Source organism: Lepisosteus platostomus, chromosome 22 (assembly GCF_059453375.1).
Source record: "Lepisosteus platostomus isolate fLepPlt1 chromosome 22, fLepPlt1.hap1, whole genome shotgun sequence".
In the NCBI taxonomy this organism is placed as follows: domain Eukaryota; kingdom Metazoa; phylum Chordata; class Actinopteri; order Semionotiformes; family Lepisosteidae; genus Lepisosteus; species Lepisosteus platostomus.
The window spans coordinates 7478217-7494864 of record NC_142632.1 but is presented as its reverse complement, the minus strand read 5'-3'; the positions used below and the strand labels follow the sequence as shown (position 1 = coordinate 7494864).

The 16648-nt window shown below is 45.5% G+C and overlaps 1 protein-coding gene across 2 annotated transcripts in view; it reads right to left on the bottom strand.

Annotated features, from left to right (window-relative positions):
- Positions 1 to 2834: 2834 nt before the first annotated feature.
- LOC148643326 (uncharacterized) overlaps positions 2835 to 16648 on the bottom strand; it is a 69575-nt gene continuing 55761 nt past the window's right edge. The window contains exon 3 of one of the 2 annotated variants that reach the window (XM_088615703.1): positions 2835 to 4378. In XM_088615703.1, the coding sequence (XP_088471829.1) occupies positions 4104 to 4378 (275 nt within the window). In that variant the 3' untranslated portion in view covers positions 2835 to 4103. Of the gene's footprint in view, positions 4379 to 10895; positions 10985 to 16648 lie in introns of those variants that run through there. The other variant, XM_088615704.1, reaches the window with a different exon arrangement.

Below are 16648 nucleotides of genomic sequence, written 5' to 3'. Positions count from 1 at the left end.
GGACAAAGTATTTCTGATGCAACGCTGTGCACAAATATCTATTAAGCTCTACCCCTGCGGACGATTCGGCATGATGAAGCGGAGCATTATCATTTCACACCCAAAAGCAGCACATCACCACAACTAATTGACGCCACACTACGACTTGCACTGACTCAAATATGATCTCGGCAGATGTTGTTTCCTGCATAACGCTAAAGGTGGCAATGAGCATTTTTGTTGAGAAGACAAAATAAAGCTTTTTTTCTGCCTTGACGTGAAGCTGATCTTTAAATCGGCCTTGATGTTAAGTTCGTCTTTAAATACCTTGCTCAGTCTTTCAAGAGACTGTCAACAACTGTTTTCACAAATTGCATTTCACGTCAGTGGAAACATTTCTTAACCCACCAACACTTAGCAGCAGTGGGATTGGAACCTAAAATCTAGCGTCTTAGACCACTCAGCCACACTACCCTCTGCAGGATGTCCATTGACACATTGCTGAGTCAGAGAATGCTGGGTGGCTTCAACTCTTATCGTCCAGCAGAGAGGTGGTGTGACATGCATCTGTAAAGCAGTGTTCGTTCGCATCACTTACGTGGGGCAGCAAACTTATTTGATGAACCTTTGCAGTTTTCTTCAGTTTTCTCCCTTATATTCAAATACACTAGATTACAAAGACTCTTGTCTTGGGCTGCTGTGACCCGGCTTCAAAGCAGGGCTATTCAAGCCACAGCATAATAACCACTATATGATTACAACAGACTGCCAAGAAATACACTTCTTTTTCATGCCCACGTAGAAGTGAGTGTAATCTCATGTTGTGACAGGAATCAAACAAATGCTGTTGGTGGTGCTGCGTTTGCATGTAAAGGAGGCAACATGCTCAGCAAGCAGATGAAATGCCATGTCTCAGAGTGGTGTGTCCAAGTGGCTGTAAAAGAGCAGTGCTCTACTGGTGTCGTGGTTTAGTTTGTTAAAGTGCCTACCTAATAAGCAGGAGATCCTGGGTCTGAATCCCAGAAGTGCCTCTCTTCCTGTATTCTTGTACAGAATGTACCATTATGGACAATCACTATGGCTTGATTTAGTTAAATGCAAGTATTCATTTCCTTTCTGGAAAAACTTGTTTTTCAAGAAATTCATAGAGCTTGAGAAAGGTGAAATACAATTCTTGGTTATCAGTGCAGAAGAAATATTACCGTCTGGGAAGAAAATGACTGCAATTTGTTTTTTTTTTAACCAAAAAAAACAAATAAACATGATCTTTGTGAGTCACTGTGATACACTCAGTTAAAGTGTTTGGCTGTTAACCAAAAACATGGTATCTCAAGCCCACCCAGGGATGTAGTTGCTATTTTAAAATAAACTCTCCCCGAACCTTATACAAATCAACCCATTCAGAATACTTGATGAATAATTTGTCATAAGGCATCAAACATGTTTTTTAATATTCTGTACTTTGTAAAAACAATGAGAAAACATGTAATCACACGTTTTGCCATCCTTATAGTACTTTGTGGAGCTTGTTTCTACAGTGAGCTGATATTTTGGAAACGAAAAGGTTAAAGAGCCACATTCCTCTTGCAACAGAGCTCGCTGTATCACCTGCAAGTACACAGCCACCACCACACTCATTCAAGGCCCCTCAGGACAATTCCGGATCACCCAGACAGCATCTTGTTCCTCCAGCAACCTTATTTACTGTATCTCTTGCAGTAAATGCCCAGCCATCTACATTGGAGAAACAGGAAGGAGACTCGGAGACCGCTTCAGAGAACACGTCAGGGCTGTGAAGATTAAAGATCTCTCCAAGCCCATTGTTTCTCATTTCACCTCTGACGGCCACGACCACACTAATCTCTCCGTCTGTGTTCTCAAAGACGGTTTTCCGAACTCATACATCAGAAAGACCACCGAAACTAAAATTATTCTGCAGTTAGGATCACACATTCTCCCTTCCCTTAACGACAGATTACTGTTCTTTTAAATTTTCTCCATTCATTGGAAGTTTCATTTCACACCTCTCTGCACCCATTCTGACTTCACACCTCTTGATTGGCCTCTCTTTCTGTCCCCTGCTCCCGCCTCTCACTCCTCCTCCCTCCCAACCTTTGTTCTCCCGCTACTTTACCTTTGCCTACTGCCCTGTCTCTCTCACACCTGAAGAAGGCTCCACGGCCGAAACGTTGTGTTCTCTTTCTTCTTTTTTTCAGCATGGAATAAACCTATTACTTGTTCCTTCACATTCCTGTATAGGCAATCAGCTGCATTCCAGGCTGCATGGGTAAAAACTAGGATTTCTAACCACTAGACCATATGGGGCATTACCATTCTATGCATGATGCAAGCAAACTGTAATCCTTGTCTTTATAGTGTGCTTGTTAGAGAGCTAGATGACACTCAGAGCTTTGCAGAGTCTGTTTAATGAAACTCAGTTGATGTACAATGGCAGGACTTATCAGATCCCTGGCTCACAATGAGATCACCGAGGTGTCCACAAAGGCATGGCAAAGCAAAGGTAGCTCTGCGCAGCTCACTGTGATTGTATAGTGGTCAGGACTTTGCTATGCGGCCACAACAACCCGAGTTTGAATCTGCATCATGGCGGTTTGATATTTGTTTGAATTAAGAGGCCTATAAAGCTAAGCTTGTACTGCAAAGTATTATTGAATTGGTGTGCTGCCCCATATAAGTGATGTGAATGAGCACTGTCTGAGCTTGTTGTTGATAAACTGGAGACCACACTCTTTAATAGCGAAAATTAAAGGACAACACCCGCTGTATCTTAATGTTATTTCTTTAACCTTGTTTGTCAGACAGCGGGTTGTCCAAACTAATTTCCAATGAATATTTTCACATGTTGAATTCGAAGAAGGATGTGCAAGGAGAAATGAAGCAGAGGCTACACAGATGTGATTAATATTGCATTTCTTATCTTTTATTTCCACACCATCCAAGAACAGATTAACTGTAAAATCAGGAAGGTCAATACTGAAATAGTGACTTTCTCACGGATAACATCAGACACTATGACATATTCCCAAGGGGAAACTGGAATCTGGAATCTATCCAATAAGTGCATTTCAACAACCCACCCTCTTTGTTTAACAATAGTGCCACTAATCAAATCTTATTATAGCACGTCTGACAGAATATACTTTTAGTTTTGCACTTTTATTTTTCACTTGATGTCTTTTTTATTATATATATATATATGTAACCGGGTGGTTACGGAGTGGATATTTGAAATCTGACACTGAAATTGGTAGCTGTCTCTTTAAGACATGCATGTGTGAGTGACGTCAGTGCGCCAGTAATTGTGGAAGTGGACATCGTAAAGTTGAGCGTGGTGTGTGGCTACATGTGATGTGAATGCAGAGGTAAATGTTCAGAATTTAGTTGATGGTGTAGCTATTAAAAATGAAGTTTGGAAATCCTTGAAAGAGATGTATATTGTTGATATATGAGGGGAGGGTGACATATTAGTTAGACAAAATTGATGGATGTTTAGGGATGAAGTGATCCCGACTCCCATGAGGTTCCATGTCTGTAACGGTAAATGGTCATACATTTTTGTTAGTTTGCATTTCTTTAACCATTGTTTGTGGAGGAAATGATTTGTTTTGTTCTTTGAGAATGACCTTATTCTGTTTAACTTGTTCAGAGCATGTTAAAAGAAGACTGTGGTATTCTGTGCGTCTTGGATTAGACGAGATTAAAGAGTGAGTAGTTTTGTTTTTATATTTCTGTGATGTAATGGGACCAATGAAGAATGTGGTATTCATGTGGAGTATTTCTTTCCTTAGTGAAATTGCCACTACCGTATTTGTTTCCTTTGTCTTTGTCATTTAAGTAGCACTTTGTGCATCCTGGTGTGTGTATATCTCCATGTATATCTATGTGAATCTTTCGGGTTAAAGGTTATACTGCATCCAGTCTAAGTTCTGTAACAGGAAATAATACAACCACTAATTTTTATGATTTCATGCAGATCCAGAATAAAAAGAATCCCCATTTAAATTTATTGAAGTATGGTGTGTTATTTCCCGGACTACAAATGGTACCAGGAGTGGGGTATTCTGAGCATTTGGATGCAGTATAAGGTCAAGTAAAAAAAAAAATTAAAAAAAAATATGGTAGTGGTGAAGAGCTGCACTGCGGGTGTCCGGTCTGCACAGAGAGGTGTGGGAAGGACACCAAGGTGAGCATCCTGGACGTCCGGAGCAGGGACCCAGGAGTGGATCGCCGGCAGAACCAGCATCCTGGACTGTTCTAGCACACATTGGCAGAGACTTTAGTGCTACTCTGCTCTCCTCCCCACTGATAGCTGGTGTGTGGTGAGCGTTCTGGCGCACTATGGCTGCCGTCGCATCATCCAGGAGAAAGGCGTTGTTGCCTTCAAAACAAAAACAGAGTTAAGTTTTGTCTGTTGTACCATGGTGGATTTTACCACCCAATATTCACATTACCTCTCGAGAAGTTGTACAGGAAATAGTGTTGGAAAGAACATTGCGTATACCTGCTCTCGGTTATAAGGTACATAGAAATTAGATATCGGGCATCATCATTAGCCCTAGACCTTAAACTTCCGGCAGTTCACTATCAGTATCGGATAGCTCCGCAGCAGGCAGACGTTTGGGAGTGGTTACCTGATTTCGGTGATACACCATTGCTCCCTTTTTCTCATTGAAACTACCTCGCAAGGCTTTGATACAAGAGAACAGCATCCAACACATTACCCCAGCCATAACCAGCTACCCAGCAGCAGTGTCAAGATGACCACGTTTACTGTTCCCAGCTCCCCAGAGGATCCACAACGACTGTGCTTGGGACCTACCAGCGTAGTTTGTAAGTTTGTGTCGTTGAAAACAAATTCGACTAACTGTACCCCCTCAAGGCTTACTGTCTCTTGGATTCTGTCATCCAAGTCAATGCTGTGTCCTCTGAAAGCGTCCACAATCTCGAGTTCCATTTCATACAGTTCTGACTCCAGGTGATATAGTGCTAAATCATTGAGATTCGTTGCTCCTTCAGGAACTTGTAGAAAAACTGTTTGGTTGGCTAGCTGCACTTCTGTAGCTGTATCATGTCTGTCATAGGTTATTGTAACAGTTAACTGTGGTGTGCTGACCAGCCATTGCTTTCCTACCTGCTCAACCTTGGGTTCGTTAACCTCCCTTCTGCTCGTTACTGTGGCTTTATACTTTTCAGTGGCAGCCCCCTTCCTGATACCACACAACCTCTGAGTTGTGTCCCTAAGGAATGGCTTACTTGGGCATACCCAGTGGATATCCTTGGTTGATATACACAGTTCCAGGTTTGGAACAAGGTACAAATTCGGATCATCCTCCTGGTTAGCTACGAGCGGTGGGGTGGTCAACTTCACATGCATGTTCCCCCTCCAGAAGCCAGTGTTCGATATAGACTTGAGTCTATAGATATCCTTGCTACTCACGATGGGAAGGTTCAACAGGAAACCTATTTCCTTGGCTTCGGGGTTTAAATGTATGGGAATGGCACTGCCTAGACTGTATGCAAGATGTGCTTGCAATGGCTGCACCATCTCAGAAGTGGTTGTCCTTAGTACTTCTTCTACTAAGGGAAGTGGAACCAAGTAGGTTGGAATTTGTCCCATGGCTAGGTTAGTTACCGTGGCACTAAGCTCCCTGAGCAGATCCTGCATCAGCATTCTGACCTGTTGCACATAAGCAGAGTCCCACTGTAACACGTCGACAATCCTGGCCATGGTGTGGAGGGTGTTATTTAACACTGCTGCATGAAGGTTTACTGCTACAATTGTGCCCTGTAAGGTTTTCCCTAGGCTTTCCAGCCGCTGCTGCTGTTGATACAGCCTGTCATAAATTTCTATTTCCTTACGTAACCCAGACACCTGCCTTCTCAGGGTGGTCAGGGTGAAAGTGTTAGCAGCAAACAGACCAGCGAACCCACGGCGGAGGCCGCAGCAATCAGACCCCCCAAGAACCTTTTTGGGGAGCTGAGGCCTGTCATCTCCTCCTGGGTGACTGTTGCCTTCCTCAGCTGGCAGAGCATGTGTATAGTGTCTAGCTAGGCATGCCATACAGTATCCTTATCCCACTGCCTACCATGTTAAGACACCCTACTGTTCATGTTGATGTGCTTCCGAAACACATCAGTTGGGTCCAGCCGTACATACACTCATTGAGTATATGTTCTGCAATTTGTTAATAACAATCCGGGAGAGTCCTGTAGGATTATGCCGGTAGGAGGACCGGGTTCCACAACTTCAAGGGGCTGTGTCGAGGCGATCCACAGTACTGTCAGGACCAGCCGTGGCAGTTTTAGGATTCCCATTCTGGAACACAGATGAGGCACATGGTACAGTTCCACTATAATTTTGAATATATTTTTCTAGCAGGACCTACACTACAGTACCTAACTACCTGCAGCTACAAAGGGGCACCCCCCTCTTGATCGGGTTTGGACTTTAACCCTATTCTGTGTCCTCCGGCGCCATTTGAGGTGGGCGATACAACTGGAGGTGGTTGCGATGCACCCACTTGTAGACCAGAGATTGCCTTCCCTTTTCAAGCCGAATTCGATAAGCTAGCGGTGATGCCTTATCGACAATCTCGTGGGGTGCTGTCCAACTGGGTAAGAACTTCCACCCCTGTGGGATTGACAAATTGGAAGTACAGGACCTTGTTTCCTACTTGGAGTTCCTGGTTAACTGCCTTTTGGTCATAGTATGCCTTCCTACCCTCTGCACTCCTTCACAGATTGTTCTGGGCAAAAGCAAAGGTTGCCTGCAGATGTGCGTGCAGGTCTGACACATACTGATGGGCCGTAGCAGCCCCCGTCGTGCTCAGGTCCTCCACCCCATAGAGACAGTGTAGGGGAAGAGTCATCTTCTGACCTGTCATCATCTCAAAAGGTGGGACCCCCGTAGAGCAATGGGGCGTAGCTCGGATGGCCATCAAAACCAGGGGCAGCTTAATGTCCCAGTCCCTACTGCTGGCGGAACAAACTTTTTGAGCATACTAACCACCGTTCGGTTTGCCCTTTCTGCCTGACCCGAGGATTGAGGGTGGTAGGAGATATGCAACTGGGCCTTGACCCCAAGCATATTTCACAGGGTTGCCATTACTGTAGCTGTGAAATGGGGTCCCCGATCCGAGTCCACAGTCAGGGGAAGTCCCCTTTGACTGAACACACGGTTCACCAACAGCACTGCCGTGTCATTGGGTGCTCGGAGGCACTCAATCCATTTTGTGAATGCACATGTAACAGTGAGGAAATATTTATTCCCTCTGGATGACCTCACCAGTGGCCCCACCCAATCCATTTGTAGATTGGACCAGGGGAATGTCATGTCCTTTTTCTGGAGTGGTGCACGGTGCAAGGGCCGTGATGGTTGGAACTGGCTACACGTCAGACACCCCTTTACATACGCCCCATGTGAGGCCAGAATGCCACCTGCTGGATAGTGTCGTACGTGGCCTTGATTTCCCGGTGACCCCCACAGGGTTCGTCATGAGCATGTTGGATCATAACCCCACGATGACAGCGGGGAACTACCCACTTTGGGACACCCTGTGCAACTGGTACACAAACCAACAACCCCTTTATAATTTTTAGGTTGTCTTTCACCTCTGCCAGCTCCTTCAGCTCCGGAGACTGGTTCAGCACCTGCTCCGAAAGAGGTTGACACACTGGGTCAGCGATATGCCGATACATTTGCCCAATTGCTGGGTCCTGTTTCTGCATTTCCGCAAGATCGGTATTAAAACCCTGTGACCCAAGCACTACAGATTGAGGGTCAGCTCTGACATCCTGTCTAGCCCTGCCTCAGGTGACCGCCTTGACCTCAGCCATGGTTTCTGGGGGTAGCCATTCCTGCTGGAACTGCCAGGGTTCACCCTCCAACGCGCCAGATTTGGCCAGCCGGTCTGCCTCATCATTCCCGTCTTTGTCGGGTCCCTTCACCTGGGAGTGTCCCTTCACCTTCCTCCAGTAAACCATCATTCCAGCCTCGGTCGTGAGCTTGTCACTGGCCAGGAACAACTCTTTGTTCTTTACCTCCTTGCCCCGGGCATTTTTCATGCCGTTACCCTTCCAATACGGAAGATGGGACATGAAGCTGCGTCGGGCGTAGTTTGAGTCACTACAGATAACAAACTGTTTAAGGCCACGTGTCAGGGCCTGCTGGAGGGTGATTAGCACCCCAGCTACTTCCGCATACTGACTAGTCTTTGGTCCTAGCTTATAATGGGTCGGCCCACAGGGAGTATTGTCTTGCCAGACTACTCCTACCCCTGCTAGCACCTGCTGTTCGTGGCGAAAAGAGAAACCGTCAGCATAGGCCGTGGGTAAGCCCTGGGCCACGTTCTCATCGTAGTACTGATGATTGTTCGGTAGCTCAGCAGCGGGAAAAGTTTCTTGAGCTTCCATGTCAGTGTCACAGCCGTGACACAATTGCCCAAAGCCAGGCCCTGTCCCAGGTACATTTTCTTGCTCTGTGAATAATGTACCTCTATCTCGTAGCCTTGTAGGGCCACCATCCATGCCAAAATCCTGCTATTTGACACCCTGCCCGCTTTCAGTTTCTGGCTGTGCAGGAATGTCACAGGTTGGTGGCTGGTTTCGATGATGATCTTTTGTCCCCACCATAACTACGGAAGTGTTCTACCGACCAGATCGTAGACAACAGGGCCTTCTTGCAGTCCAAGAACTTTTGCTCCACTGGGGTCAGGGCTCAACTGGCATATACCACCACCCTTCGCTCTTGGTCATATTGCTGACTCAAAGCAGCCCCAAGGCAGTGCTCTGAGAACCCTGCTTCAAGGTAGAAGACCTTATTTTTGTCAGGGTAGGTCAAGCACGGCGCACTACCAAGTCTGCGCTTCAGCTCCATTACAGCCTGTTCTGGGGAAGACCCCCACTCAAAGGGCACGCCTTTCTGCAACAGCTTGTGGAAGGGCCTTGCTATTTCAGCGTAATCCTCAATGAACTGCCGGGAATAATTACATACTCCCAGAAAGCTGCGCAGTTCAGACAGATTAGTGGGCGACTTCATATTCTGGATAGCTTGGACTCTGCTGGACTGTGGCTGTATGCATTGGGCTCCAACCAATAGTCCCACATACTCCACTTGGGTCCTACACCTTAGCCAGGGACAGTTTGGCCCCTGCACGGGAGAGCTGGGTCAACACATGCCTGATCTCTGCCATGTGTTCTTCCCAGGTCTGACTCCGCATCAGAATATCGTCCACATAGACCAGGTTGCCCCTGGCAGCTGCATCACTCATGGCTTTGTGCAGAAATATGTTGAACTCCGCTGGGGAGTTAGAGTACCCAAAGGGGCATCGATTCCAGATGAACTGCCTGTTTCCAAAGGAAAAGGCCAGTTTGTACTGGTCTGTTGGTTCTACCTTAAGGGTCCAGAACCCATTGGCCACATCCACTGTGGTGAATAATTTCGCTGTTGTCAACTTGGCTAACTCCTGATCTTGGTAGATCATTGGCAATCGTGACAAAGGAACCTGTTTATTTAGCTGCCGGTAGTCAATGGTCAGAAGCCACTTACCATTGGGTTTCAGCACCGGCCACAGTGGGGAGTTATAAGTGGAGTTACACTCCCTTATGATCTGTCGCTCTACTAGAGCATCCAACATCTTCTTTATGGACTCGTATGCCGTGAGGGGAATGTGATACTGCCTGACATAGGCTGGGCGGGCGCTAGGGGCCGTGGGAATGCGCACTGTGTGCAAATCCATCACCCCGCAGTCATAGGCGTCTCGTGCAAACACTGCCTGGACGCAGCTGCTGACGCTGGCTTTCCGTTTCCAGGGCATCTGCCTTACCAATCTGTTCCTGTACCTGCTCTAGGAACCCCGCTTTTGACGGCATGGCGGTATCCCGGGTCGCACTCTTGGCTGAGTGGTCCGTCGGAACACCTGCGTGTACTGTGTACACAACCATCTCATCCTTATTGCTAAGGTCCACCCTGCACACCTCCTGGTTGCGGAATCCCTCTTTTGGCATAATTGCAATCATCCACCGGGGGTAGGTGTAGACTCGGTTCCCCCCTCCCTGGCCAAGGGACCAGGGAGCTGCCCCAGTACTGGGATGGCCAGTTTGAAATCATAGAACCCATTGTCAATTACCAGTCCCATGTCAGTGCGAGCAGGGATTTTGACATCTTGTTTTGCTATGTTCTGCACCAACAGGTGGCTCGGCCATTCCGTTCCAGTGGGGGTACCACAGACTGCTAGGTTCAGTCTGATAAACTGAGCTGATGGTTGGAAGAAAACCATCTCGGCGTCCATTCTCTGTCCCTTCTTTAGGACTAGGCGTACCAGAAACCCTGCTGTCGACGCAGTAAGATCAGGTCCGATTCGTTTACTACCTGGCAGGCCTGAGAAATCGTCTGACCTGACCGAATGTTCTCGGGTCGCCGCTTAGAGAGTTGGCATCTGGGTTCACCCGTGTCCACAGCACACTGTTTACTGTGTCCAGCTGGGCGCCCAGTTGAACCAACAGGTCTGCACCAATACAGACTGAGTGGGTCGGCTGAGGTGCTACCTGGAAGTAGTGAGCAAACTTCCTTTTTCCGATGGAGATGGAAGCTACACAGCTTCCTTTGCTCCAAATGGACCTATGAGGTGGGGGTGCCCACCACAGAACCTGTGACTGCGTCACCAGGGTCACCTGACGGCTTTGCGACAGGTCCTCGAAGAGACCTTCACTGATTATGGACTTCTCAGAGCTGAGGCTAAGAATTACATCATCAACCTGCACTTCTGCCACCTGGACCTCTCCCACCACCACAGGGTGGTAGTCCTTGTCCCCCTGAGGTGCCAGGATGCACAGAAAGGACTCCCATTCATTACCGGACAGAGAGATCCACTCTTCTTCAGGGATGAAAAAGGGGTGTGCTTTACCTGGTTGGGTCAAGCAGCTGCTCGGAGCACTGCTTCTGTAGTTGGGAGACCGTGGGAGTGCTGGCCTGGGCAGGACTTCCCTGTAGTTTTGGAAAGCAAGAAGAGACATTTATTTATTGTCCAGAGGAACCAGGAGGAACCTCCAACTCAGCTATACTGTTCAGTGGGCACTGTGTGAGCACAGCATAACCACTCAACCCCCCTTTTCACTGTAAGACAGGCTTAGGGTTTTTGACATGAGCCCACGCTGGCAGTCCACCAGAGGCTCCAGCCTCTTAAGCAGGTCTTGGCCAATGAGTAGTGGCTCTGTTTTAAACCTAGCGATGTAAACATGATGCACTACGTTCATTGGCCCGAACCTAAGTGACACCCACACTCGGTGTGTGATCCTGGCATGATCCTGGGTATAGCTGGAAATATCTATCTCACACGGTTCTACCTTAAGTCTGATGCCTTTTCCTTTCGCTAGTCGTTTGAGCTCGCTGAGTAGATCTGCTGACATCAAACTAATTTCAGCCCCAGTGTCAATCAGTGCTTCTCTATCTAAGACGTTTTCAAGAGAAACCTTGATATAAATACGCCTTGCTTTGCCTTTCTGGCTGATATTCCCTAAGAATTGTTTGAAGCCTGCCTTTTCTTTGACTTCAGGGGCGGGGTCAGCGCCCAACTCAGAGTCACAGCCTTCCTCCAGGCAGGAACCCTCCCACCCAATCAGATAGACTGAGGGAGGGGCTTGGGGCAGATCCTCGCCTCCTCCTGTGAGGAGGGGTGTGGTCCCCCTCAGCTCATTCACGCTTCCGGCAGTCGGTACGGAAGGTTTACCCTGTCCTGATCTCTCTAAACCTTTTAAATTCATGTTCTCTTCGCAACCCTCTTCATTCCGCCCTGCAAAATAGGTGCGCCTAAGCCTCTCATAATAGTCGCGAGGGGCTTCAGCTTTTTCATGCTTAATATGGTGCGCAGCGGCCACGGCAGATATGGGATCGATAAAAGCCGAAAATCCTCAGATCATTGCCTGACACAGCTCCTCAAAAGCTCTTTCAGACCTCCGGTCCTTGTCTAGACATCCACTCCTGGACCGCTCGGCTGGTAGTTTTCCTAACTAACATAGCCTTTTCCTGTTCAGTCACTTCGGGCATAAACTACAAAGTATATCTCAGCTCATCGATGTAGGTCTCCACATTATTCCCTGACACTGACGGGTCAAACCTTTCTACATCCTTGGCTAGGTGCCTCAGGTAGTGGAGGTTAATTTTTATGGTTTCTCCGCGGGCAGGGAGACGGCTGTGATCAGGAGTCTATGCCTGAATTGAATCGCCCTTGCATCTCACACAGAACTCGGCAATCTCTCCCATGCTGATCCAACCACAGACCCTGGCCAGGAGAAACCTCCTCCCAGCGCACTGGGTGAGCGCTCCGGGCTGCTAGGTGGGCTGGCATGCAAGTGGGATCTAGCCTGTTTTGCTTCCAGTACGGCTGCATCTAACTCCTTTTGCCTTTCCTGGCTGAGCTCATTTAAACTCTCAATTTCTTTTTCTTTTTCTTTCAAGCTCGCTTCCAGGTCTCTCCTTGCTACCTCAGCCGCAGTTTCTCTAGCAGACAGGTCATGTAATTTACCTAAAACTTCCCTGAGTCGGTCTTCACTTTCCTCATTTTTCACTCTCTTTTCTCTGATTATATCCAACAAACCAGCTTGCTCCGCCTCATATCCTTCTAGCATTCCCTGAAGCTTTTGAAACTTTGTCAGCTTGGACAAAGACAGTTCCAGCTGTTCAGCTAGATTTAAGGCAAAACTAGACAGGACCTGAACTGCGTTCACAGACCCTCCTGTGTTAAGCTGGTTCGCTACCTTAGCTACTAAATCTAATTGCAGCTTCTCAATATCATCAAAGTTCAACTTTTCGATACCGCTCCAGTAACCAGGATTGTCGTCGCTAGAAATAGTACTTATAAGAGACTCCACTTCAGACATATGTTGCAGCCATTGTCATTACGTCAGAGAAACTTTAAGAGTATTACCTTTTTTTTCCTTTTACCAAAATACAGTATGGAATCTTAACACCCGAGCAGATGGATTTCCAATCAGCACACCTTACACTAAACGCTAGAAAACAGGGGGATTTCTTTACGCAGTTATCAGCACACCCGGTATTCGCGTATAGAAGCCATGGTGCTGTGCTGAACTTAAACTCACAGCAACATCAGTTATTCTGTGCAATTGATTCTCATTTCATTCTAAACGAGCCCACCCAGGGACGCCAATAAATGTAGTGGTTTGATGGTTTTACTGAGACAGTTATTAATTGTAGCAGTAATCAAGAGGTGGTTCGTTGTGGCTTTTAGAAAATCAATCGTCAGAACAACTGACAATGCACACACACGGGTTCAATGCACGAGATACATTTATGAACATAAATTGTGCACCAAACATATACCAGTCTGCCCGGATACAAGCGGCAGACTTTACTGTGAAGGTTATCAATATACAAGGTATATAATCTTGAAGAGATGCAAACACAAAAAGATACACAACAGAGAATATGTGTCAATATATATCGTTTGGTTACACCAAATCGCTAATCAGTGTTATTACCCACTGTTACTCTAAACTCAGAAGTAAATACATTACTCATGAATTAAATTGATACCAACTTGTGTTGGGGTACAGTTGAATTCTCGAGACACATTGTAGAACATGGGGTTTACTTATCCACTGTGTATGGATTTGGAATTTCCCGGTACGATCACTAAACCAGCTGACAGGCTCTGTTGCAGCCTCTGTTCCAGCGGTTGTCCTGGCGTCCTCTGGCTACCGGCCAACCAGTTGAGGTGCAGCTCGGAGTAGGACGGGCTGAGAAATCTAACTGCGGCGCACAGGGCAGTCGTTGCTTCGAGGGGATCTACCAGCAGTCCGGCTGGCTAGTAGAAAGTCTCTATGCACAGAGTGTGGCCGCGAGTCCTCACAAGTCACTCTTTTGCCCGGGAAGAAGCTGGTTCGTTCCCGGTCCAGCGCTGCTTCTGAATAAGCTATTCAGGTTGTCGACGAAGGTCCAACTGTAGGCTGCCGTTGATCAAGCGGAGCATTCACGTTGGTAGAATTCTGAGTACGTACGGGATCCTCGGCCTCGCGCTTAGAACAAAGTCCAAGTCCCAGTGCAGACAACAGCAGTTGTCACATGATTGTCTCTGAGGATGCGCAAAAATGGCCAAGGAGAGCCCCGACATACGTTTGGGCTCCCTTTTTGACCAAGACACAGATGTGTGCTGATTGGTTGAGAATTTGGTGGGCATTGGAGACCCACGTGGTGTTACAACGCCCTGCCAGTCCCTGATTGGTTGATCAAGGTGAGATATGAGTCACTTACTCCTGACACTTAGGAATGCAGTCCAGATGTCCATTTGGCACTCCCTAGATAGAGGCACCAATGGATGACCATTGATCATGATAGCCAGGCTTAGCTAAGTGCATCCCCGTTTGCACTTATTCTAGTAACATGGCAAAATATATACATATAGTAATGACAAACACATGGTAAATCATCAAAAGCAACTAGTGTTCAATAATTGCTATACCTGCATCAAAACTACAAACTCTAATGACAGAGCAAGAGCTATTTACCATATTAAAGATGCAATTTTGGGTTCACGTATATGGTATATTGCACAATTTAGTCCAAATAGAATGTGATTTGAGTACCCTTTGTTGATAAATATTAAAAATAATAGTTACATTGCTGATGTGAACTCTAATTGCTGATTACATGAACACGCTAACTGTAATTGATATCAAGAATGACAAGCCACACGCTAATTGAATGAGAGTTTAATATCAAACTTAAAACCACATTTCGATCCAAATGTAAGTTTTAAAATGTACAACTTCTGTATTTTCAAGAAAATATTATTGCAATGTGAAGTTAGTAAGATTTTTACTGTCCACCATTTGCAAAGCCCTGTCTAATTGTCCTAACAGCACCTTATCATTTTCAGTGTCCAGTCTTCCTGGCCCCCTGCCTTGCATACACATTCTTCAAATAATGCATTGTGTGCTCCTTTATTTATTTTTCTGTTGCTGTTAGGTGGGACTTCAGCACTGCAGCTAGGAGAACATTTTAGTTAATTAATACTAAAAGAAATGATGACTAATCTCTTCTTGAACATAATCTAAAAAAAGAACCATTAAGATTTACTAAGATCAAAGGTTAGTCAATGTATAAAATTTGACTTGCATTATAGTAATGAAGTCTGTTCTAATTAAAGTGTACCCAAAGTTTGAAGTACAATATAGAATAAGAGTACCTTTAATTACTATACAAAGATTTGTGTCTCCCAGGCCCCTCTTTTCTTGAATTCTACCATCAGTTCATGAAAATCAGTCTGAAAATCAAATTATCACTGAGTTTAAATATTTTTCAAGTGAGTTCCCACTCAGCTTTTATTTACTCAGATGTTTAGGATCAAATGTAGGACTGTAGTAATATTTTAAAAGACAATTTTCCAGTTTTACACCTTGCAAATTCAGGGGTTAGCACAAAGGTATCTATAAGTTATATTTTGTGGATAGATATTTTGTGTACTTGATCAAAGTAAAAATTTCATGTAAAAAATTAAATAAAAAAAATCAATAATCAATAATTTCACACTCTCTGGCATCACTGCTGAGTACTCTCCGAAGTTGGTTTATCTGGAAATAATATGGACGCTATTTTTACTACTAGATCTTCATTAATCAACTAATCAGACATACACATTACACACGACCATTCAATATAACAAACACATGTTCACGTATTAACTGCACTTTTATGCAGTACTTGCTCAGCCTTAGAAAACAAAGTTCCAAAGTTGTAGTAACCTTCATCCAAAGTAAATGTACTAGCCCCTAAATTTATCACTGACTTGCTCTTTCTTAGGTGTTTGTAAGAGAGTCCTTTGGAAGCTTGTGCCCCTGATGTCTCAATATCTCCAATAAATCATTGAAACACTCTCTTTTACAACCATGCTTAGCTGACCAAGCTACAAGTTCAGTAGATAGATTTGGCCCTGCTGGGTCAGTTTACAAGGTCAATAGATTCAGGACTGGGGTCAGTTACCTCGGATTCATCAGAGTAAAAAATCTGCTCCTCGTTCAAGATTTCTTCTTCAGAAGAAAGAACATCTTTAGTGTACCCGTAGACATTTGAGCTCTGATGTATAATGTCATCATTGACGCTAGCACCCATATCACCAGATGATTGTTCCACATCTTCATTCTTAGTGTCATCTTCATGAAAACTTTCATTTTGATCATCACTGCTGGATTCTGCAAGAGCATTTAGCTCTGCACTGCGCTTCCTCCATTGGGATAGATAGTGCTTTGACACAATGGCTGGTTTAGCGTGCCCCCCTACTATGTGCTGATGTGCACCTACAGACAATTTTAATGCATGCAGTTAGTAAGGAAACTGTGACTGTTGTATGTAAGGTATTATAAGGACTAGGAAATATAAAGTTGGGGGGGGGGGGGATGTCCAGGAAATTGGCTTCCTTAATGAGAAGACAAAAATAGAAAATCTACAGGCATTCAAACAATCAAAATTTTATTATTTATTTTCAGGCAGGTGGGTCAAGACCCCCTCAGAAAAAACCCTGTATGCAAAGATGTGTAAATAAATTACATACTGTGAAAATAATTTACTTTGTACACTATGCAGATTGCGATCATATACTCCTAGTTGAGGCATACATGATATATAAAAAGCCTC